Consider the following 24407-nt stretch of genomic DNA (forward strand, 5'->3'; position numbering starts at 1 on the left):
AAATTAGACAAAAGAACTCTGTAACCAGGTCCTTGATACACGGAAATAATTTATGAAGGTGGTTGGCTGCTTGCCTACACTCTGGTGGATGGTAGTGTCATCGCACGTTCTCTTCTGTCTTTTGTTCTCTTGTTGGTGGGGGTCATGGTTTTGGGAATAAACGGCCAGCAGTGGGCTCATGCTGTGGGCAGACACCTTACGGAAGTCATTGGTGTGAGCTGAGCAGGCTTGGTCTTATTCTGAGGTCTTCATGTGACAAAGAGGGCCTTCGCATAGATAGTGATAGGACTACAGAAAAATGGCACAAAGGGAAAAGTGATAGAAAGGGGAGAAAAAGAATGGAGGGGGCAGAAGGGAGACGTTTGTGGAGAAGAAACAGGTAAAGCAGCAAGAAGTTGGCCTGCTTCTGATCCTCTGAGAAGGGCCTCCTTGGGGCTGTGACGCTGGGGGAGAGGTTCTCTTAGTTCCTGGGTGGGAGAATGGTGACGGCGGGAGCCACGCTGCTGTTGGATTGGAGTGAGCAGTGGAGATGGAAGCCGCAAAGCCCAAGGACAGGAGATCCGGCCGGGAGAAGGGTATTGTCAGGGACGGCAGCTGGCAGATCTGACTCATCTCGGATCCTGGAGGTGAGACACGTCGCCGGTTGTGTCCCTCATCCCGTCCCCGCTCCTGTTCCCTCTTCGGGAAGAACGCCCTCCTCTTGTGCCTTTGCCTGCTCTGGATGCGTCCACTGCTGGACGGGGAAGGCTGTCTCTTGTGGAGAGGCCGCTGGTCATTGAGTTCGGTGTGGGTGAGATCGAACATTTGGGTTTAAGCTTCAGGGAGCTGAACTTACCGTTCCCACCTGTTTGTTTCTTGTTGGTGTCGTGGCTGTGCTGGTACCAGGGTTGGGGCTGGACAGGTGTAGTTGAGTCTTAACATTTTTTAACCTTCTCTCAAAGGTACAGAGTTTTAGAGTGCAGTTATAGTATTAAAAGTCATAATGTGCGGCCAGTCCCAGTGGCCTAGTGGTTAAGTGTCCTCTGCTTTGGCAGCCTGGGTTTGGTTCCTGGGTACAGACCTGTATCACTCCTCTGTCAGTGGCCATGCTGTGGTGGCGGCTCACATATAAAAAAAAAAAAACAAAAAAAAAGGATGATTGGCAACAGATGTTAGCTTAGGGCAAATCTTCCTCAGCAAAAAAAAAAAAAAAAAAAAAAAAAAGTAAAAAAAGCCATAATGTGAGTTAAATAGACTGGTTATGAATTTAAAAAGACTGCACAGCTCCATCTTTGTGTCTCTTTATTCCATTTTCCCTTTTTCAGTAGATGCCACTCACTACTGTTTAAAATACTATTTGAACTGTGGTTCTGTAGTCTCCTTTGAAGAAGTGCAGACACATCCCCTACAAATACATGGGCACATTCAAGGTGTGAGAAGTCATGAGCTGTTTTAATAGTAAAACCAGAGGGAAGCAGGCTAGCCCTGCATTTATGTTCTTACCTGAAGTTTTGTGTGTTTACCTTATTACTTAAATGGCTCTTGATTTGCCGGGGACCACTGCCTTTACGTTTGAAATTGTGCTTAGCGCACTGGATGCTATTTTTCAATTCCAGAGGGACGATCACAACCTGTGTGCCAGTCCTGCACAAACAGTGGTGCCTCACAGTAAATTTTCCAATGTGTCTTTTATTTTGAAAAAAAAAAAAATTGTGAAAAGTATTGAAAACGTTAAGCCATGGTCATTGGTTGTTTTTCTCCTGGCTCAAAGGGACTGAATTCTTGGTGGAACTTGTTTCTTTGTAGCGGATCCGAACAGCGAGTATGAAAAGGTGGAGTTTGTGAACCTGGTGCTGCTCTTCTGCGAGTTCATCCGACACGATGTCTTCTCCCACGACGCCTACATGTGCACCCTCATATCGCGAGGAGACCTGTCAGTCACCGCGTCCACGCAGCCGCGGTCGCCAGCAGGGGACAACGCGGACGAACACTACCCAAAGGACCACGATGTGAAGATGGAGGTATGGCCCTGGGGGGGCGCCCCGCCCCCAAACGAAGCTCTCCTGCTTTCAGAGGATTATTCAATGGTGGAAGGGTGGTCGTTTTTAGTTGTGTCCTCTTGTCCCAACGCTTATTTATCTCTACTCCTCACTCACAAAAAACATTTGGACTATAATTTACATCTTCCAGAATTTTCTTTTGGATGCTTTAAAACTATTAATGAAAAGATTTGACAGGCCGTAATATTTTTTATTGGATTGGAATTATATGCCTCCAGTTTCACATATTTCTAATCTCCAGTTTTCCTTTAATGTTGTGCCTCAACATTGGACTTCTTTTGGCCCTAAAGTCCTGGCGGAGTTTTCATCCTAAGGAGCATCTTTTTCCCAATGTTTTGATTGTTAACTTGTATCTATCTTTTATACATCAGGGAAAATTCTGTTTTAGTCATGGCACATCATATTTTCATTTCAATTAATTAAAAATTTAATCTCCATTTCTCAGATGTTGTAGAATTGTTCTTTTCGACAAATTATTTTATGCTGTGAGCATGACTTTATATTGTTCTGCCAATGTCTGATATTTTGGGCATTATTCCAGATACTTAGGGAAATTTTCAAGGCAAAAAACGTGGAGTTGCTGATGGGGAATAGTAGAAAATGGTGAAAGATTGTGACAATTCCTTAAAAATAAAGCCTCATATTGGTTCTGTGAGAGTTTAAGCATATATGCTATTATGATATTTCTAAAACAGTGGCTAAGGATCCTTGTTACTTAAAAACCTGACGTTAGAATTGCACATGTGGATTCGTAGTTTGTACTCTCAAGATTTGGTAATCAAATGGTACGGGAATTTTTAAAAATTATTTCTTTAATGTAAATACTTTTGTTTCTCAATTTGTCTACAGTAGACATTATGGAGGATAAAAACTAAAGTTACTTTACCTATTTCTGCTTTTTCTATGTGTCTGCTTTTTCTTTTCTATTCTTGGATATCCAGGCGGTGTCCTATACGTTAGATGTGCTCTTAGATTTTTCTTACTAAGGAAAGTGGGTGAGCATTTGACTGGGAATCGCCCAGAGAAGGAAGTTATGGCCAGTTTGTTTTTAGTCAGGACATTTGTGTGCTCCTCCCTTAAAATATCGTGGAAGGAAAATCTTTCTCATCATGAGGACAAAGAATGTGACTTTGCAGAGCAATGCATGCCTTAAAACTTCCTTGTGTTTTTTTGAGGGAAAAAAGACACTAGTGGGGAAAAAAGACATAGAAAGGTTAAAAATATCACTGTCATGCTTTGGCTTCAGTTTCTTAATGAACTACTAAATTTACAGTGTGACTTTCTTTCCCTGGCAATTATCAGGAACAAACTATTATGGCGCATATGGGCATTGACTCAGGAACTACTAATATTTTTGATGAAGTAGACAAGAGTGACTTTAAAACTGACTTTGGTTCGGAATTTCCAGTAGGTTCAACCTTCGAATTCTTATCGACTATTTCACCCCTCTTCCCACCCTCCCCGCCTTGTCTCCATCCTGCTCCTTGCCCCCTGTTCTGGAATGACTTGTGTACTTGTGATGTAAACGTGGTCCTACCTTCCTCCTCCCTCGGGCATAACCGTCTCGTGCAGTTGTCTCATTTCAGTTCATCCTCAGTTGGGGCTGTGTTGCCTCCTTTGTAAATTGTACCTCCCCTTCCCTCCTAGTTGACTGGGACCCTTTTGTTCGTTTTGAGATCATTCTCTCAGGAATCCGTCAGTGGTTTTGTCATGAATGTGTAAACAACAGCTTTCCTGGCTCGGGACTTGTTAGACATTTCTCCACTGTATCTCAGTGTCATTATCATGTGTTCTTCCTCATGGATCTCAAAGCATAACTCTTTATAAAAAAATACGTTGGGGTACAGACGAAAACCTTCACGTCTGTTATCATTAGTTTTGCTAGTTAATTATTTCTGTGTGTCTGTTTTTGTAGGAAATCTAGCCTTATGAGGAAAACACTGACCTCTGAGTCTGGTTTTGTCTCTGGTCCCCGGGAAATGCAGCTGGGCACATTTCTTACGTGTGTGTGGTTGCCATGTTCTCATCTTCAACATGGGAGATGATGTTGACACAGTCCTCCTATCTGAATATGAAGTTTGTGGCAATTAACGAAATTTCTTTATATATTTTGCTGAGTGGTTAAATAAGGAAAAGATGTTGTGTGAGTGTGTTGTGTGTTTGAAGTTCTGTTAGTATGTAGCACTATGTTCTATTTTTGCCCTTTCATTTACAATTTCCAACATTTGTTTTACATGACTTAGATTTTTTCTCCCATGCCTGGAGAGTCCTGTGAGAATGCCAGCCCTTCCTTGGGCAGAAGAATGTCACTTAATGGGGAGAAGTTGCTGAAGAGAGAAAAACCCAGGGAGTTAATTTTTCCATCTAATTATGACCTCCTGCGACACCTGCAGTATGCAACGCATTTTCCCATACCTCTGGTAAGTCATTGCTTACATCAGTTGACGACCTGATTGTTTCGTTATAGCATCACCACCCATTGATTATTCAACTACTTGCCTGAGCAACACACGATAGCACGTGAGTTTTGGCATTTACTGCTTCTTTTGTTAGAGTTCTGATCATACAGCTTATGTACTGATGGAGTCCAAATTTGTGGTGTGATACCACAGCTGGCTAGACTTAGTGGAATTTCCTACATTAGTGTCCTTTTATCAAGATCGTTTGACTCACTGCAGATGATGTCGAAGTGTGTTTTCCTAATTGAATTTGAAACTCGTTTACCGGGCAGCTTTTGTGTGCGCCATATTGTGGTAGGTACTTTTGGTGTTATACAGATGAGCAAGAATTTGGGGGCACAGGAAAGATGAATAAAACAGGAGGGAGAAAAATGTCTATAAAATGACAAACACTGAAATAAGTGCAGTAATTGAGTAAAAATGCGAGCACCCACGGGAGGGTGAAACGTTTGAGTAAATACTGGAGGAGCGAGAGCATCTGCCTGAGAAGCTGGTTAAGGCGTCATGGAAGAGGTTGTATGTCAGATGGAACTGGATAGACACGGGAAATACTTGCCAGGAAATTTAGTGTTTGAATCATAGTGCGTGATGTACTTTATTCTCAAGGGAAACAAGATTAGTTTTTTGGTATTATGGTAATGAAAATTGGGCCCAAATCTGTAAATGTTCTTTATTCTTAGGTTCACTTTCTTTTTTCCTGGAATTTTATTTTAAGTGTCATGTCAATCAGTCATTTTGTTCGGTGAAAAGTGTTATTGTTATTTTTAACAAAAATGTAAATGTGACTGTATCTTATGTTATTTCCTGGATATCTTTGAGGAGTTTTGATCTGCAAACTAAATATTTTCTTAAATTTGTTTATTTTTTTGGTTATTTTGGAACATCCTCTGAAATGACTTTCAAAATCACTATACCCATGCATTTTTTTCTCATTACAATTATGAACCCTTTGTTTCTTGGTGTTAATTTTTCTGTGTCCAGGGCTATGTCAAAAGTTTCTTGTTCATCACTGGCTGACTATATCAACATTTTTCTGCTGTCACCTATAGGCATCCCTCATTTTCAATGTCATAGAATAATCTCACAGTTTATCTAGGGCAGCAGAAAGAGTGGCCTGGTGTTTTAGAGATGTGTCCTGAAGGATTCATGGATCAACTATCATGATGTTGGGGATTTGTTTAAAATACTCAGAGTCAGAAAGCGAGGGCGGACACTGAAGTCCGCAGTTCACTTAACGGTGATGCGCCAATGTCAATTTCCCAGTTTTGACAAACGTATCATGGTTGCGTCAGGCGTTAACATTAGGGCAAACTGGGTAACAGGTGTGTGGGAACTCTCTGCGCTGTCTTTGTACCTTTTCTGTAAATCTTAAATTATTCCAAAATAAAAAATTTACTTAAAGAAAATTAAAAATGGAGAGAGGAAATGAAACAAATATGGCAAAATGTTGAAACTGGCTGAGACTGGCTGAGGGGTCTCTGCCCCTCTGTTGGGTAAGCAGAGCTTTGCAGGCCTTGTTCCATGTGTCCAGCTGTCAGAGCCGGGCACCACCCACACGTGGACTCTTTACTCTGTTAGGCCACACAGTCATTCTTAGCAGTTAGCGTTCTAAGATCCGTCCTTTCCTTAGCAGGAAGAGCATGAATGATTTCCAATGACTGAGTCCCATGACGAATTATGACATAATTCAATTATAATGCAGTCATCAAAGAACTGGTAGAAAATCGATGTTGTAGGAGATAATTTTTTAGTAGCCTTCCATTACCAGTTGCCATAAACCCCCCTTTCTGTGAGTGTAATTTAGAATCAGCCATCAGTAAGGGGGAATACAAGTACACGCTAATATAACGTTGACATTGAGAATGCTGTAGAGAGCCTGGCTCTTTTCCTTGATAAACAGGGAAAATTTGGCCAACCTATCATGCGTGTGAGGAGAGTTTAAGAATATGATTAAAAAAAGAGTTTTGTTTTACTCTGTCTCTAAGATGTGGCCCTAGTGAGTGAAGGCCAAGGAGAGAGAACTAAAGGGGATTTGACCGAAAGATTCAGGAAGAAACTAGATTTACCTAGGCTCTTACATGAATGGTGTCTTGGTCTGCCCACCTGGAAAAACGTGTTCTCAGACTCCCAGCAAGCCCGGGTTCTCGCAGGTAGGCCTTCTACCAGCCCGCAACCTAGGAAAGTTGTTTATACCTGGTCTGCTCTGATCCGTGATGCTGATGGGGTTCCTGTCATCACCACTAAGCAGCTAGAAGTGGTGCGGCACTTACCATGTTATAAGTGTAGTAGGCACTTTCTTTTGTGCATTTTCTCCTATGTGAGTCCCTTCAAACTCAGAGAATATATTTGTGAAATGGTAGACAGGAGTTGTCTTGGATTCAACCTTCAGAAAAGAATGCTTCTCAAGGCAGAGCTCAGACTGAGTCTGGAATCAAACTTGTGAAGTTAGCATCCAGGAGTGCCATCTCTTAACCACCACAGCCTGTGCAAATGTGTTACCAGTCATTTTAATATGGGCTTTTACCATTGAAATGAAAAAAGCACAAACTCTCACATATGCTTCTCTAAACTTTGCAATCTCCTTTTCGCTAAAGACATCTTTAATACCAAGTAGTCAATCCTTCGCATTACGGGCGGTAGAGAGAATTCGATCAAAGGGTCATAACCCCGAGAGCTGGAGTCACCATCCTTAAATTGCTGGCCCTACATGGGGTCAGACTCCTCTTGAGGGTCTGAGTGGCACCAGTCAGCCCAGCACGTGTTGCATTCCCAGCCAGGCCTTGCTGTGTGGACTTGGCACATCTATTTTAAGGCTGTCTGACGGGTGCTATTTTTCCGGACCTTTGATGTGAGTTTCTAGCTCCAAAATGGTAGTTGGAGCAGTTCGTATAATTTACAACTCCCCTTGAAAACGTTAGAGGGTCTATTTCTTATTACTACAAAATAAAAATAAGAAACCACTGGATTTGTCATTATTAACAGTAGGAAATCTTTATTTATAACCTTCAGTAGAATGTAAGTCTATATAGGGCATTAAAAACTACCCATGTATTTCCAAGCTTGTTTAGAGGTAAAAATTTTTAGCTATTTTGTTAGGAAACAGTTAGATGGTAAAAATTGGAGTATGTGGTAGAAGGTTACCATCTTTGAAGGGACGGAGTAAAAATAAATCAGTCACAGATGGGTTCACGTAAACATCGGCTGGCATCTTTTTTTTTTTTTTTAGTGATCTAAAGCGCTTTAAATTGTGTTGCTGAATGAAAGGCTTTCTGGCAACTTATACAGAGAGATGACTTTGCCTATTTCTAGCAAGAAGTCGCTTGCAGGCACTTAGATGAATACCTCTGAGTCTGTGTCGTAGAACTCATTTGGATTTCGGGGATGTTAGGCACAGGGTTGTGCGTTGACTTGGCAAGACTGGAGTTTTTTTGTACAGCTGTTCGGGTCGAGGAGCGTCAGCAACCACAGGACCGCTCCTGCGTGGCATGCATTTAGAAACAGGGTTTCTCAGTGAAGCGGGCCACGTTTGCGGGCTATCTGTGTGTTTACTGAAGCTCTTTGTTTCTCTCTCCTAGTAGTTTTGTACTTATTGTCCAGTAAGGCAAGAAGGGAGAGCATGAAAAATCCTGTATGTTATGCATCGTTTTCACAGCTTGATTTTCCTTTCTGAGCCTTGGTCTCCTTACGTGAAGTGAAAGTCTCAGCGACCTTTAAGCGGAAGGCTTTCGAGAGATGATAGTACAGGATGGGATCGAAGCACAGGTTCGACACGGCCAGTAGCAGCGTGGCCTCTTTGGCTTTGAAGAGTGCTATCCTGGTCGGGCAGTCCGATATGACCTCTGTCTGGCTGAGGGTGTATGGGATGCGGACAATGTGATAAGGAACAAAACAGATGATGTAGGCTGCAGTCACTAAAAGGATGTTGATGAGAGCTCTTTTCACATTTGGATAGTCTTCATTGTCTTTGTGTCTGTAGAGTTTTCGGATTACCAGGCAATTAGATATTAAAATGATGGCTGAGAAATTTAAAAATATGGCCACACATATGAAATTTGTCAACAGATGCCAATTTCTTCCAAACTCTTTCTTGAATTCCATGCAGCCCACGTTTGGCTTTTCCTCGATATCTTTGATGGGAATCACCATGTTGGGCACCATGATAAGAAGGACCATTAGCCACACGACGGTCGATATCATTTTGGCAAATCCAGGCTCTTGTATTCGATAAACCTTGTAGCTGTGTGTCAGCTGAAGACAGCGATCAATGCTGACAAAGGCCAAGAAGATAATTGATAAGTACATATTAATGTAGATGAGGCATGCTGTCACCTGGCAGTGGAATATCCTCAGCTTCCACGGTGCCACACCCAAGTCGACAACAATTTTCACTGGTAACGCCAGAGTGAGCAGGACGTCGGCTGTCAGCAGATTGACTAAGTATATGCTTATGCACCTGCGGTTTGTGTTCTTCTGGGTGAAAGCCCAGGCTGCGAAACAACTTCCAATAATTCCAACAAGGAAAACTAAATAAAAAAAATAAGTGAACGGCTCCAGATCTCTGTAAACTGGGCAGAAGGTAGAGCTGTTTGTCATCTTGAGGGAAAGTAAGGAGGATTCTGTCAAAAAAAAAGAGAGAGAGATTATTTTCTTTAGAAACATTTGCACTCACAGTCTCACAAGCCCACGGTCACGGTCTTTCTAGTTCTTAGATAGAAGTTTATCGGTGAACTTGTGGGAACATCTTAGGTTATGAAGAAGCCTGGGTTTTCCATGGTCTGAGTTTGGAAAATCCCATGTAGCTTTGCTTTGAGAAGGGATATTTTTGCCATCACGGTTTTGTGTTCTCGTACCTCTTTTGTTACCAGTTGGGTCGGAAGTTAGTTTGCAGAGGAGATATAAGTGAACTGAAATTCTGAGAAACAGAGGAAACTAGGGTAAAAATGGTTTAGTTGTGGCTAAGCCTGAAGAGCTTTCAATGAGGCTGCCTGGCTTCCTTTTTTCATAGGTTGCCAGCACTTCTCCTGCTGGAGGAGACGAGGCTGAGGGGGCAGGTAAGGGGTGACAGAAAATTGCACTAAAAGTTAAAAGATGTTATTTAAAAACTAGTAGGCCCTTTACTGTGTAACCTACTGGAACATTTTCATGATCATAATTTCGTTTCAGTTTTCTTTTGAGCACAAAGAGTTGGATTAGAATCTGGTCCTGAATTGATGCTTATGACTTCCTTCCCTGGCTCCCGTTTCATAGCGCTGTGGTCCTGTGATGCCCAGTGTGGAAGGCCGTGGCCACATCCGGCCTACTGAGCACTTGAAATGTGGCCAGTCGAAATTTACATGTGCTGTAAATGCAGAACACACACTGGGTTTTTAAAGATTTAATACAAAATATTATCCAAAAATAGCACAAGTAGTAAAATTGTGCTATTTTGTACAAATAGTATGACAGTGAAATATCTCATTAATATCTTTTATACTGAGCACTGGTTAAAATGATATTTTTGATATATTAAGTCAAATATATTAGTAAAATTACTTTCTCCTGTTTATTTTTGCTTTTTTTTTTTTTTTTAAAGATTTTATTTTTTTTCCTTTTTCTCCCCAAAGCCCCCCGGTACATAGTTGTGTATTCTTTGTTGTGGGTCCTTCTAGTTGTGGCATGTGGGACGCTGCCTCAGCGTGGTTTGATGAGCAGTGCCATGTCCGCGCCCAGGATTCGAACCAACGAAACACTGGGCCGCCTGCAGCGGAGCGCGCGAACTTAACCACTCGGCCACGGGGCCAGCCCCTATTTTTGCTTTTTTAAAAGCAGCTACTAGAAGATTTTAAAGTAGTTTTGTGGTTTGCATTATATTGCTATGGGACAGTGCTCATGTGGATGTTTCTGTTTCAGTGTTTTGAGAAATTTGACCAAGAATGTATTGTAAAGCCTTCTAGAACAAGAGTGTGTCATCACTGGCTACAAAATTCTCAAGGAGGAGCTCAGTTACATGAGTATCAAAACATCTCACTTTAACACTCGAGTGTGTGTTTTTCTTTTCTTTCATTGTGGGTTTTGAGGCTTTTAAGCCCAGAAGCGTAAGACATGCCCTTGGACACATTGTGACCGATGCCGACAGTGACAGAGTCTCGGCGAGCTCCCTGCAGATCTGGGACGCTGGTGGTTTCTCAGCGCAAGTGGAACCCATGGCCTGGCTTCGCCCCTGGGCCCTGGTCCAGTCTCTGTCTCGGGGCCTCCGGTGCTGCTTTCTGCTGCAGCTTCGTGGTGTGCGCCCTCCTCATGCATACGAAATGCCTTTTTCTTTTTTTTTTTTTATGAACAGAAGATGGTTTTTGTGTCTTAGCAGGAAAAATATTGCTATACAACTTTTAAAAAATAGCAAATAGTAAGTATGGTGGCTGACTAAGAAGGCCAAGTAAGCCCATTCTCTGAAACCTCCTTTTACAACAAAAACAAGAACTTGCGAAGCCTTTCTAAATCTTTATTCTCCTAATTATTTGGTGACCTATTGTGTACATCTTAGGATGGAACAGGATGCAAGTGGATTGACAAGGCAGATGTGCCTTCAAGGGCATGTGTCCTTCCCTTCCCCTCCCTGAGACAGGACCATGGGGCCCATGAACCGTGTCATTCTGTACTAAACTCAGTGGGAACAATGAAGCACTTGCTTTGTGTCTGGCACTGTGCTAAGTACTTCACATGTACTTAACTTTCATCACTCCCACCATGTGGGTATTATTACCCCTCTTTTACAGATGAGAAAACTGAGGCAGGACGAGGTTAAGTCACACCCAGGGTTATATAGCTGGTGTGTTACAGAGCCAGGATTCCAACATGGACCGCTCCAAAACTCTGTCTCAGTAATAGTAATAGTCATAATGATGATGGGGATGATGATAAGGATTATTATTATTATAGCAGCCAGCCTTTACTAAGAGCTTACAAAGTGGCAGGAACTATAGTCCCAGCAATTTTCACATAAAAGAACTGAAATAAAATATTCATTCTTGTTTTTTTCCCCTAAATACTAACAAAAGAAGTTTAGGCTTCATGTATTTTGACATTCCATGTTGTAATATATATATTTAAAAACCAGACCTAGGTTCTATTCTTTAAACCTAGTTTACTTTCAATGTTCCTGTGACCTGGTCCCTCCGTACTGTCCCCACCATCTGAATCCCAACACTTGCTTTAGATTGGTGTGGTCTCTGCTGTTCTGTGAGCTCTTCCTTCTGCCTTTGTACTTGTAGTTGTGACACAATTTGGGGATCATAGGACTTTAAGATGGAGGGAACCCTTATGGTAGCGTCTAGTCCAATCCCTCGGTCGGTTGAGGAGGCTGAGGTGTGGCCCTCGCGTGTCGCTCCAGCTTTCGCTGCTTGTGAGAACAGGCTGGGCTCTGACCTTGTTGGCTGTGTTCTAGCCTTCCTGCCTTTATCCTTCCCGGGCCCGAGTCCTGCCCATTGTCAGTGTCTGGGGGAAGCTCTTAACTTCTGAAGTCTACTCCAGGCTTTGCTGACTCCCTTATGACTCCAGTTTTTGATAGTAACCATTTATTTGTACCTGGGCATCCGGACATCCTTTTCTTTTCTGGGTCAAAAGCTATCGTTGGTATAAAGTGATCCTCGTCTCCCACCTTTGCTCATTGGTTCCTTTCCAAGATGCTAGGATTCCGACTTAGGTTCTCGTAAATCAAATGTTACATAATAGTGGTAACATAATAGTGTGTTTCTTTAAGTGTTCCTGTTGCTCATACAATTATACAATAAAGCCTCATTTTATAGATGAATATAGAAGGATTAGAGATGAATTAATATTCTCTGTAACTAGAACTGACTGTATATACCACCTGTGTTAACTTATTCAACCATAATTACAGTGTAACTCTTCATTCCATCATACTTGCAGTTGCTTTTCATAAACCTCAGTCTAGATTGTAACAAAAAACCTCTTCATTAAAAATTTTTGGTTATGCCGATTAGATGTTGATTTATACTGTAATAACATTCTGTGTTCTCGACCACGAATTTCGAAACTAAGTGCTTGATAAATATTTTGTCAACCAATTATTAGCCTGTGGAAATTTGGGCTACCCAGAGGTGCTCCAGCAAAACCAAGGAAAGATTCAAGTGTCTGGTTTGTTTGGATAGAGTACTCATTGCTTAGAAGGTAAATAAACTCATTGGATTTTTTATGGAAGTCACAGTGGAATTTTCTTGAAAATACCTATTGTGATATTTGTAGAGGAAAGTCCTTTAAGACCTATCGTGCCCTGTCGTGAAGACTTACAACATGGCCTTTATCCATCTGGTTATAAAATTGAGTTACTGAATAGTTAGGCTCACCTGTAAGCAAGTATTTGGTCCCGTGTGAATTCACCTGTCTTTTTGAGAGCATGGATGGGTCATCAGGGAGAAGAAACTTATAGTGCAGTTCACAGTGAGAATCTGTTTAGAGTTCAATAATTGGTGCTCTCTGACACAGTGTCCTTATTACGTGTTGGCATTTCCAACTTATATGGTTTAAACACTGAAAATCAGATTTCCTGTCCATGAAAGATATTTGAATATATTAAGTATTTAAAAAGACTTACCTGGAGATGTCTTCTCTGAGCCCCACCGGGCCTCACTTCAAGTCTTCAGAGAAGCCTGAGCTGTTCGACAAGCCACGGCAGTAGCAGCCCCATTGCAGGGCTGCCGGCTGTACTAAAAATTTCCTTTCCTTTTTGTGTGGTTTTAAAATGTTGCGTATTGACGTAGATGAAACTGTGGTTTGCAAATAGTTTAACTATATGGCAGTCACCTAAAGAAGTTCTACTCAGTTTTGTGTATACTTGCTTAAGCAATTCAGATTTGTCTATTCTTTTAGAGGAAAGATTTTTATTTGTCTGCTGTAGTACCTAGCTTTTTTTTTTTAAAGTACCCAAGATGTGTTTTTCATCATAATGATTTTGAAAAATATCAATTGTTGTGCCTTGAAAGGGGTTCTGAGTTAAAGATATTGGGTGTTTAAGCAAAGTTTCTTTAGTATACATCCTTGATACTCATCAGTCTTTGAAAGTTACAATTTAAAGAATTGTTACAATTTGGATCCTGCTAGGACAAATATTAGAAACCAAAAAAGATGTGATTTAACATAGTCTGGTAAAGTATGTGTTTTATTTATCTTCATTCTTTTTTGCTCGTTGTAGAAAAATTTGGAAATAGAAGAGAATCGTTATGCCGAGAGACAATTACTCAGCCTTTTCTCTGGTGCATGTGTTTTGAAATTTTTCTGCGTGTATCTACATCCACTTAAAAACGTTATTATGTTGTGCACACTGTTGCATAGTTTGTAGTTTTCTCATTGAAGAATATGTTGGATGTGTTTTTCTAGGTTGTGGGAGTAGACCTGCAATGAGCGTTTGTCAGACTGGCCTAAACAGCTCGGGGAATTGAGACAGGCACTTACTGACTAATAGAGTGTAGGTAAAGGGACCCTCCAGCCTGCGTTTAAATAGTTTGGGTAAATGTTCATCTGTCTGTGGGCGAGAAGGTGTTTACTGAGGGTCTGAACGGAGCCCAGCACGGTGAGCGACTACAGAAAGTCACTGTCTCGGCCACGTCATCAAGTAGCCGTGTTGGGTTATCTTTCTTGAATAAAGATAGCTTTTATGAAAGAGAGCATGGCCTTATGTTTCAAGCATCTTCTTGGGAGTTCTGGGTCTGCTGGGCCAACGTTTGTTTGTGCAAAACCATCGCCTCGTCAGGTCACTCTGGTTTCTTTTAGTGCTTCCTTGGCCTGGTGGGTTCTTTGCTTTCGTCTTTTTCTCCTAATAATTCTTAGTTTTCCAGATAACAAGAAAAAAGTCAGAAGAAACCTCTCCAGGATCTGAAATGAATCCCTTTTGCTATCACTTTTAAAAATAAAAATCTCTCAGAAGACTATGTGAGAAATGTCAAGTTACAATTTGGAAAAGTCTAAGGGAATTTAGAAAAAAAACAATGTAAGGATGCTGATGATGACAGTGACCATTCACTTCAGATAGTCTGGTGTTCTCCCAAATTTATGTAATTATTATTATTATTTTTCAAAAGAAGACCTTTTACATGTATTCACTTATAAATTAGAGGAAGAAACACAAATCTTTCTCAAACTTATTTGATTTTCAGTTAAGAACCAGTGTTAACTTTCACCATAACAGTGCTGGAAGCTGTCTTCTTTTTTATCTTTTTAAAATTTTTTTTATCCCAGGAAGATTAGCCCTGAGCTAACATCTACTGCCAATCCTCCTCTTTTTTTCTTTCCTTTTTTTTTTTTTGGCTGAGGAAGACTGGCCTTGAGCTAACATCCGTGTCCATCTTCCTCTACTTTATATGTGGGACACCTACCACAGCGTGGCTTGACAAGCAGTGTGTGGGTCTGCACCCAGGATCCGAACCGGTGAACCCTGGGCCACCGAAGCAGAACGGGCAAACGGGCTGGCCCCAGTGGTCTGTCTTCTAAGATCCGTGTGCCTCGTTGTTGGATAGGAGTCACTGAAAACCCACTTCAGAAAAGACACACTTACACTCAAGTGAGGGAGCCCGTGTGATCAGGGTTTACGTCATGGGGGATGGAGAGGAGCTGATGCGCCGGAGTTGGCTGCCAGCTGAGTGGTGTGTGGTTTTAACACGGTGTGAAGGAAAACTGGAACAAAGGTTTTTGGTAAAGTTTCTTCCTCCTTTTTTTAGGCAGGCATATTTGTATGTTTACTTCCCTGTTCACTTTGGGAATATAGACAGAATTAAGAAGTACATTCGACCGTTCTTAAAACTCCTCTAAGGCCACAGCTTTTGTGTGTGGGTTGCCAAGTATGAGAGCTGCTTGTCCTGGTCCTCAGCGTTCTCTTTCCTTTCTGGATTAGTGAGAAAGCAGCCTCGTAATAGTGAAACTTGAACTGTGTTCTTCCTTTTGAGAATGAGCTTGAGGCAGCCTGGCATTTTTTGGAAGTTGATTCACAGTGGAAATATGCTTTTTTTGGCTACTGGCCCTGTTTTTGTTTTTGTTTTTAACACGAGTTCCATTCGAATTTCCGTAAGTCACTTCTTTCTGTGTGTTTCATTGAGGACAAAGGTTTGTCAGAGCGTGTGTTGTTAGCGTTCTAGGAAATTGCCTGTCACCACTAACCTGGTATTTCAGAAACGCAAGGGGAAGAGGTGAGACAAGGTTATTTTTCCCTCATCTTGGTGTCATCGCTGGACTTTTTATTTAAGAAATGATGTATTGGTTACTTTAATGGATATTTTGTATGTTTAAAATAAAAAGTGAAGCTGAATTGACACAGACAACCTTTTGCAGTCAACTGTTCTATCCACACAAATCATGCTTTTGATTTTATTGAGCACAAATACCAAAAACAGTATTTCACTATTAGTATCATTTTTAATGTTTAACATTCTTAAAATTTGCCTTTTAAACACAGCATGGTAGCCCTTCGGAACTAATGAGGAAGGGGAAAATGAATGTTGGGGTAAGCAGCCACTGCCTCAGCCAGACATGGGTCTGAGAATTTATTTTCTTTAAAGAAACCTGTGAGAGGTAGGAAATTCCTCTCTTTACAGATGGGGAAACTGAGGCATGGGGAATTATGGCCTTGCCCAGAGCTGCACAGTTAGATTCCATTTCCCAGCGCTTGATTATGCTTCTTACAGTGAAAGTGTGGGATGGAAACAGTAGTTATGAAGGAGGCCAGTGGATCAGTCCAGAACCGCCCCCATCCCCAGCCCCCTGCCCATTCAGTGTTTGCAGCCATTTGAATTTGAGAGCCAGTGGGCAGTGGAACACGGGACCACTGTTTCCACTCTTCCCCTGGAGTTTGCAGCTCCGGATGCTTGCAACTCAAAATAGTTCCCATCCTGAAGCTTTTTGTGACCTTTGTCCTGGGCTGGGGGGCGCTGGCCTCTGTTTCTTTGTTAATGAATGCTGGTGATCAAAACATTCCTCCCGCAGCAGCGCAGCTCGCAGCTCCTATGGCTGCAGCTCAGCCTTCTCTCTGGAGCCACCGTGCCTTAGGTTTGGGTTTTGAAAGTCTTCGAAAGCACATGATCCTCTTTCCCACCTGGATTAATCCAAAGACTTTTTTTTCTGGACTCCGACTGAGATTGGTAGCTTCCATCTGAGTGACAGACGTGGTCAGACAGAGTAGTTTTAAAGTGAGGTGTAGACAGAGCTCCCATGAGGCTCCTGTTTCTACGTTACTTAAACTCTGCCTCAGTTTCCCTCTGTAGCGAATTAGAAAGTGAAAATTTGGAAGTGTTTTGAAGCAAAGGTGGTTCGCTCATTCTTGGGAGGTGGACCCACTTTTAGGACTGGCTGAGTGTGTTCCTGTCACTCCCCTTGCCCACCCTTTTGGGTTTCTGCCTCTTTATTTATTTATTTATTTTTAAAGATTTTATTTTTCCTTTTTCTCCCCAAGCCCCCCAGTACATAGTTGTATATTCTTCGTTGTGGGTCCTTCTAGTTGTGGCATGTGGGACACTGCCTCAGCATGGCCTGATGAGCAGTGCCATGTCCGCACCCAGGATTCGAACTGGCGAAACCCTGGGCCGCCAAAGTGGAGCGGCAGAACTTAACCACTCGGCCACCGGGCCAGCCCCTCTGCCTCTTTATTGACAGTACAGTGTTATGGGGTCAGCATGCAGTCCATTTTAGCCTTCAGTTGTGAGGTGTGACTGTACTCTTTGATCCTTGGTTATAAAATAATTAATAAGGGGGAAATCCCTAAAAAAGAACATTTAAAGGTTATCTTGTTTCTCTTTAGTCACTGAAGTTCATTTTTCTCTTTTCCACTAGAGTGGTTATGGTCCATTTCTTATGAAGTTATGAGTAACACATTTTTAAAGCTTAGAACACATTTTATGACTTCTCTTGTTACTGTCCAGGAGAAGGTTCTTTGGAGAAATTCTCCCTTTCCCTTGCCATGTGAATCTTTGTCTTTTTGATCAGGTAGTTGAGAAAAATTCTAACAGGGAACACGTCTGGGCCGCAGGCTGTGTCTTTAGCTCTCATCCTAGAGCTCGTTCTCGCTGCCTTTAGAAGGTTAGTGTAGAACGGTTGGTAAGGAATGTGTGGGGCTTGCCGTGGTGCGGTTTCCTGCTGGCTCTCAGAACCCTGGGAAGCCAGGACGCGCAGCCCTTCTGACTGAGGCGGGTGGGGACACGCTTCTGACACGTGAGCGAATGGTGGCTTGGAGGGTCTCAGCAGGTTCTGTGTGAGGAAAAGGCTGAAACCAAATCTTGGCTCAATCCGGTCAGTCTTGGATGCTCTCATCAGCGAGCAGTGGAGAGCTCAGGAAGTCGTGCAAAGAGAGGAGCTGTCAGTTCAGCAGCAGTGCCCGGCGACTCTGCGGGCGCTGGAGCCCATTGGGTTTAGGGGAGAAGGTGGAAGACAAGTAACCAGGGAGGGGTGATTGCGGTCACGTTAGGTGAGAGGCAGTGAGCAGATGGGCGGTTGGGAACACCAGAGGAGGAATTACAGCCCCGGGGTGGGGCGGGCCGGGGCGGGCTGAAGTCTGCGGGGAGCATCCGGGGTGCAGCTAGAAAGCTGCGTTTGGTTTATTGGGTCCCTGTGTTTTTGGTGCCCCCTCATCATTTGATGTAGCATAGCTTGCTTTTTGATTTATTCCTTTTCATTTTGTTATTAACTGTTCTTCAGTGCTGTATCAGTCATGACCAAGACATTCTGAATGTAACTTTGTAAACACTTACAGAGCTCTTATTTTAGGTATCACTGATGGAAATGCTGCTTTTCCTATTAACACATAGCATTTTCCTTTTTATTCACCTAACTACTTTCATAATATCAACGAGATACTAAAATATACTTGATCATGACATTGCAAGTTTTTAAAAAATTTCTTATAGTGGTGTGCTTTTCTTTGAATTTGATATAGAGTTGAAATTGGCTTTTATTTTACAAACAAAATGAGTATTAATTTCTCAGTCAGTAAGATATCAGAGAGAGCTGGTGTTCCTTCAGAAAGCTAATGGTTTAGAGTAGAACATAAATAATTAACAGCTTGAAAAAAGCTGCAAGTTACATTAGAGAATCTTTTAGCTTAGAAAAGAGATTATCAAGAAGTGATTTTAAGTAGTATGAGTCTTGTATGGAGATGATAAGAGCCATGTTTCCGTGTGCTGTCCTTTCATGTCAGAGGTGGGACGAGAGGGAAGTAAGCCCTTAGGATGTCGTCATGCACTTTGCGGGGAGGTTGGGCGGTTCACCCATGACGTGGGATTTGAGAGGCAGAGGGCAGTGGTGTAGCTCTGGGCTTCCCCTGACAGCCTGATCCCGGGGGGGTTAGAGCTAGGGAGACCTCGAGGCTGGGAGTAGGACAACCATGTGACCCTGGATCCAGGGTCCTGCATTGCAGGTCCCCAAAGCACTGAAGAGAATGTTTGCAAAGTGGGGTGAGGCGGATTGGGAGGAGACCTTAACTAGAACCATGAGAGAAGTCATAGAATGATATAGCAAGCGCCTTCACAAAGTAACAAGTAGTCCCATAAACTTTCTCAAGGAAAATGCTTCATGTGTTTCGTTGTTGTTGAGATGGGCCTATTTCTATAACACCCCTTCCATGCCTGTAGCCCAGCTTCTATTGGAGATGGGGGAGGTAGGAATGGAGTGCTTCCTCATATTCCCTGCCAGCCATGGAACTGTTCTGGAGAGCAGCTGGGCAACAGGGGACATTTTCTAGATCCTTCTGTAGATAAAGCTACAGTGCAGGTCCCCAAGTTCACAGGGTGCCTGGTGTGGCTTAGAAACTCAGATGCCTGTGGCGGCCAAGAAGGCAACGTAAACACGGCCATAAGAGAGTAGAAAGTGGGCAAGGCTGAGGATGCTGGTGATCCCGGAGCTCGGAGCTTGTGCCTCATCAAGAGAGGTCAACAGGCCCTTCGCCCCAGCCTCTTGTCACCCTGTGTTTCCAAGACATGTTAAGTCACTAAGTTGTTAATTGCTGGGGCAGCATTTAAAAAGAAAATAAGATATGCCAACAGCTGCTTTGCAACATGTGGAATGCGGGAATCTAACAGGAAGGTGTTGCAAAGTGGCTCTTGACGATGACTGAAGATCCCCTGCTAACAGGAGTCCTTAGGTGTGAACTGAAGTGAGGTTCCATTTTCACGCATAATTGATTCAACTACCTATATAAAAATATTCTAAAGTGTTTTTATAAAAGAAATGCTTGAGAAAAGCAGAACCAGGAAACAAAGAGCTCATAATCACACACAAAGATTACACGTGAAACCTCCCGGCTGAGGTGGCTGTGCCTCGCAGTGCTTGTTTGCAGAATGTTGTCACTGCTGGTGCCCCTTTGTTGGTCATCTCCTCAGCCTCCATACTCTTTGCCAAGCAATAAAAGCAAAACTTTTTCTTTGGGAAATTCACTTTTCCCTCTTCTTGGCCATTACCTATCACAGAGCCCACTCTGTCCCCAACATCAGGGTCAGGCCGTAATTGAAAATCAGCGTGTCCGGTTCCACTGGCCACAGGCTGGGGTGGAGCATGACCCAATATGACCAATGAGAGCAAGCCTCACATTTCTGAAGACATTCTCTAGAGGGCTGGCTGTGAAGATGCAAAGTCTAGAAGGGCTGCCCTCATTTCGCTACCACAAAAGGACAGCCTACAGCTTCCTATGAGTTGCGACTGACGCCATGGAGGCTGGCTGGAGAAATGGTACAAACCCAGGCCTGGCTCCATCAGGACATTCCTGTCTGTCAGGCTACAAATCTCTTTAATTGTCTAAGTCCAATTTTAGTTGTATTTTTTTTTTTGGTCACCTGCAAATGAGAAAATCTTGATTCATTGGCTTCACCATGAGATTAATCCAGAAACTCCTGAAACACCCCAACACCTGCTTTGTCTCTACTTGGTGATGGTAGTAGAGTGTGTGCCACTGGTTCTCTATTCTGAGCTCAACCCTATTGCTGCCACCTATATCCTTTGACTCTGGAGAAGAAGAAGAAAAAGTGTCTTTGTTAATACAGAAAGTATCAGTAGCATCAAGAGATAACATCATGCCGGTTACCGACCTAACAGATCACCCCCCCAAAGGATGTGGGATTTCCTCTTCGTAAACAGCACCCCGAGGGTTTGTGAGTCTGAGGGGGAGGAACTCGTGCCGTGTGGGATTCCACAGTAAGAGCCACCACTTTCTTCCTGTCACTGTCCTCTGAGGGGGACCAGTGGCTTGTGGGATTGCCCTTTCACGACAGGACATTCCCCAAAAGAACCGTGTTTCACAAAACGAAGCTTTCCTTTTCCATATGTGAATCTTCAAAAGGCTTTTTAACCATCCCACAGCTCTGCTTGTACCAAATGGTTCAGTGTTGTATTACTTTATCCGTAGTAAATATATATTATCAACCTTATCAATAAATTAGCGACAGAAATTATTCCACAAAGTAATTTTAAAAAAATACCCCTGGTGATCTCACAGAAGTTTCTGGGTTAACCTAGTGTTGCTGTTGCCCTCTTCTCCGTGCTCCTCTGTAGCCCTGGGCCTGAAAGTTCTCAGCGTGGCAGCTGTTGCTCACTCTTGCTTCACGCGTCCTCCGCGGCTCTGCTGCTGTTTCCTTTCCCATCACCCACGTGCTTTATTGCGCCCGTGCGTGCGGAGGCATCTCTTAGGGCTCCGCATCTTCTCTTTACTTCCATTTCCTCCCCCGGCCCAGGACGGGGCATAGGCAACAGCAGTGTTTGCTAATTTGTCCCTGCCCGATTTCGTTCTCAGATATGTTTAGCCAAACAAATAGAGCAAGCTTAGTTGCGCCAAGCACGTTTCTCGTGGGCCGAGGATTTTGTTCTTCTTGAGAGAGGACATCTGACCCGGAGTGGGGAGCAGGGAGCTGTTCGAGGCTAGAAGGCACACGGGGAGCGTGGAAACCTTCCCAGCTCCGACTCAATTTAAGGTGTGTTTTCTGAGTTTTGCCTAAAATCTGGTGAGGTCCCAGAGCATGGGAAATACTTATTTCGCAAAGTCAGTGAGTTCTTACGGAACTGTCTTCCTTCTGTTAGCATGTGTAATGGGCCGCATTGCAGAACTCACCCACATCTCGACTGTGAGGAAATGTGGTAATGTTTTCTCATCTCTTGATTATTAAGAAAAAATTGACATTATTAAAAATAATTTCTTTATTGTTACATATACAGTAAAGCATGAAATATGTATAAACATGACTTACAAAAATGTTTGAGCGCGTTGGAAAGCTGAGCTGACTGACTTCTAGCCAGTTAATAGCAGAGAAAGAATTACTTTTGATAATGCACAAGCCAGCAACCATATCTCATATCTCTGCATATTAAATCCGTGTGTTCTCCAGAAAATGTAGTATGTAAGTTTTTATTTTATGTGTAATTTCTCATTATTGTAAATTGTAGATTTTCTTTTTATTACATACAGTCCCTTAAAAGAAAACTACTTTTTCCCACCCCTAGAGAATAATGTATACTGCCAGCCTCTGCGTGCGTGTGTGTGTGTGTGTGTCTGGCTTTTCCCAGTCATCCTACTTTTTTCATACCATTAAACAGAGGAAGTTGCTGGCAGCACATGCCCATATGTAGCTTCCCTCAGTAGAACCTACTTAAGAATATTCTAACACCAGCACCCCAGGTTAAGTGGCTTAACAAGTCTTCATATAAAGCATTTAAAATGTATCTTATATAATCCTCAAAACGCTATCAGAAAAAATTACATTTTTTATTGCACAGTACATAATTTATATCTGCTTTCCTTTGAAATACCATGAGATCAGTCAGTAGGGGATTTCTTAAGCAATTTTCTGGGCATTTGCTTATCCTGCTTCAAATCAGAGAAAACTGGACTCTTTTCACTTTCTCGCCCTTTCTCAGACTGTGCCTGCTGCTAAGTTGGTCTTTAGTCACCCTGTTGAGAAAAATTACATAACTCATTAACTTAATTCTTATGTTTAGAGAAGGAAGATGCCCCTGTGAATTGTCTTGCTTCCTATTTTCTTTATTTGCTATTTTAGGTTCTACATTAACTGACCAGACTAGTGATTATGAATTTAAACCTTCTATTTTGATGAAATAAGATGGCATAATGTATGTATTATTTTTTCTTTGATGTTACTGAAAAAACATGGAAACGTACCTTTTATTTTTGTACTAAATTGGACAGTAATGCTTACAGATGACACTGCTCATCGTGGGCACGTTGCTCACTCCTCCCTCTTAGCCTGTAGTTACAGATTACAGTATGCATCTGCAGGCTTCATTTGCAAGGAGGTGGGAGGTCACAGAATATCTGTGCTTTCCTGCGTTGTGTTTCCCGTTTTGGTTTTGCAAGCGTCTGAGTCCTGCTGAGCTTTTAATGGGACGTGCAGTTTCTTACATAAGATTTCTCTAAATGGCTGGCAGAGAAAGAAGTAAATAACGGGGTCCAGGCAGACGTTTGCAGCCGACAGGAGCAGAGTGAATTCTTTCACGTGGTGCAAGATTTCTTTCGACCGGCAGCTGTAATGAGCTTCTGTTTGGCTCTGCGTGTAGGGGATTCTGGCAATGTGGTAAGGCACAAAACAGACAACAAATACAAACATGATGCTGAATATGTTGCGGCTAGACTTCTTCTTGACCCAGATGGAGTTCTTTCTGGACTTAAGGTGGGACTTAAAGATTTTCCTCGTGATAGCTGTGTAGAAAACGATTAACAAAAGAAACACCATCCAGAAGATGCCCACAAAAATGTAGTTTGAGGCTTTGTGCCACTTCTGGCCCAGTGTGTTTTTCAGGTCCATACATTTTATGCCTCTCACGTCCCTGACACTCCATTTGGTCAGGATGCTGTTGGGAACAGCAAGAAAGAGCGTGAGCACCCACACCATCACCGACAGGAGTTTGCTGAAGTTCACTGACTGCATGACAGACGTCAGTAGAGGCTTCACGATTTTATAGTATCTGTCGAAGCTGATGAGCCCAAAGAACACGATGCCGACGTACATGTTGACGTAGAAGAAGACCGCCGAGAACTTGCACACAAACACGCTCAGCTGCCGGGGGCCCAGGCCCGACTCGCTCAGAATCTTGAAGGGAAAAGTGAGGCTCATCAGAAAGTCGGCGACGACGATGTTCTTGAGATAGATGATGAAGCTCTTGGAGCCGGGCACGTAGCAGAACACCCACGCCGACACGCCATTGAGCAGGATGCCCACCACAAAGACCACCAAGTAGAGTGCCGGGATGACTTGCTGAGTGATGAGGGGGTCCCAGGAGCAGGGACCTGTGGTGCTGGCGTTCATCGCTCTGTAGCTTCCGAGGGTGAGGCCTGGAAAGGGACGTGACACTGTCACTCAAAGGGCACCAACAGCCTCCGTGTCTCACCGTGTGGTAAAACGAAGGGCAGTGGAACCCTTTTCTGTGCCAAGTTTCTGCTATGTATTAGTTAGGTCCCCTCCCTCCCTCCCTCCCTCCTTCCTTCTTTTTGAAAAGGGAAGAACAGAGATGACAGGAAAGAACAATTGGAGAATAGGACGGTCTGAGAACTGAGGTAATCGTGGAGACCAGCATTTTCCTCAAACGAGAATGGCTTCCTGTGAAACTCCAAAGTTGTAGGAAATGCTCATTTAATATGGTCTCGAAAGGTAATCAAACTATAAAAACAGAAGTAAATCTGTTTCATTTTCAGAACTCTGTTTAATATATTAGGTTTAAGAGCTGTTGACACAGACCCTACATGTGCTTTGGATATAGGACAATGTCTTACAAGCATACACATCCACAAGTGACTGGTGCTTTCGGTGTGGGAGTGTGGGTATCTTGCAAAACTGAGATAGTCTGGGTTTTTTATTTCCATTGTAAAACTGGTTGTTATTACTTTTATAAATTAGAAAACAAACACGAATGATAAAAGTGCCTTAAACATTCTGAGAAA

General features: G+C 42.7%; 3 protein-coding genes across 40 annotated transcripts in view; 1 reads left to right on the forward strand and 2 right to left on the reverse strand.

The window, feature by feature from the left end:
- MED12L (mediator complex subunit 12L) overlaps positions 1–24407 on the forward strand; it is a 315678-nt gene that overhangs the window by 94091 nt on the left and 197180 nt on the right. For 19 of the 30 annotated variants that reach the window (XR_011427091.1, XR_002800849.2, XR_011427094.1 and 16 more), the window contains 3 exons: positions 1786–2000; positions 3342–3446; positions 4283–4459. Coding sequence is in view for 24 of the 30 variants with exons in the window: in XM_070238316.1 (XP_070094417.1) it covers positions 1786–2000; positions 3342–3446; positions 4283–4459 (497 nt within the window). In the remaining 6 variants the exon portion in view is untranslated. The remainder of the gene's footprint in view (positions 1–1785; positions 2001–3341; positions 3447–4282; positions 4460–24407) is intronic. The other 11 variants (XM_070238325.1, XM_023621115.2, XM_070238331.1 and 8 more) reach the window with 1 other exon arrangement.
- The window catches only part of GPR171 (G protein-coupled receptor 171), a 63716-nt gene continuing 46772 nt past the window's right edge, over positions 7464–24407 (reverse strand). For 2 of the 3 annotated variants that reach the window (XM_070236902.1, XM_070236901.1), the window contains exon 2: positions 7464–9114. In XM_070236902.1, coding sequence (XP_070093003.1) covers positions 8132–9091 — 960 coding nt within the window. In that variant the 5' untranslated portion in view covers positions 9092–9114 and the 3' untranslated portion in view covers positions 7464–8131. 3 annotated transcript variants of the gene reach the window in all.
- The window catches only part of P2RY14 (purinergic receptor P2Y14), a 49542-nt gene continuing 46772 nt past the window's right edge, over positions 21638–24407 (reverse strand). For all 7 annotated transcript variants that reach the window (XM_005600991.4, XM_005600989.4, XM_070238339.1 and 4 more), the window contains one exon: positions 21638–23801. In XM_005600991.4, coding sequence (XP_005601048.2) covers positions 22774–23775 — 1002 coding nt within the window. In that variant the 5' untranslated portion in view covers positions 23776–23801 and the 3' untranslated portion in view covers positions 21638–22773. The remainder of the gene's footprint in view (positions 23802–24407) is intronic.

This window comes from Equus caballus, chromosome 16 (genome assembly GCF_041296265.1).
Source record: "Equus caballus isolate H_3958 breed thoroughbred chromosome 16, TB-T2T, whole genome shotgun sequence".
In the NCBI taxonomy this organism is placed as follows: Eukaryota; Metazoa; Chordata; class Mammalia; order Perissodactyla; family Equidae; genus Equus; species Equus caballus.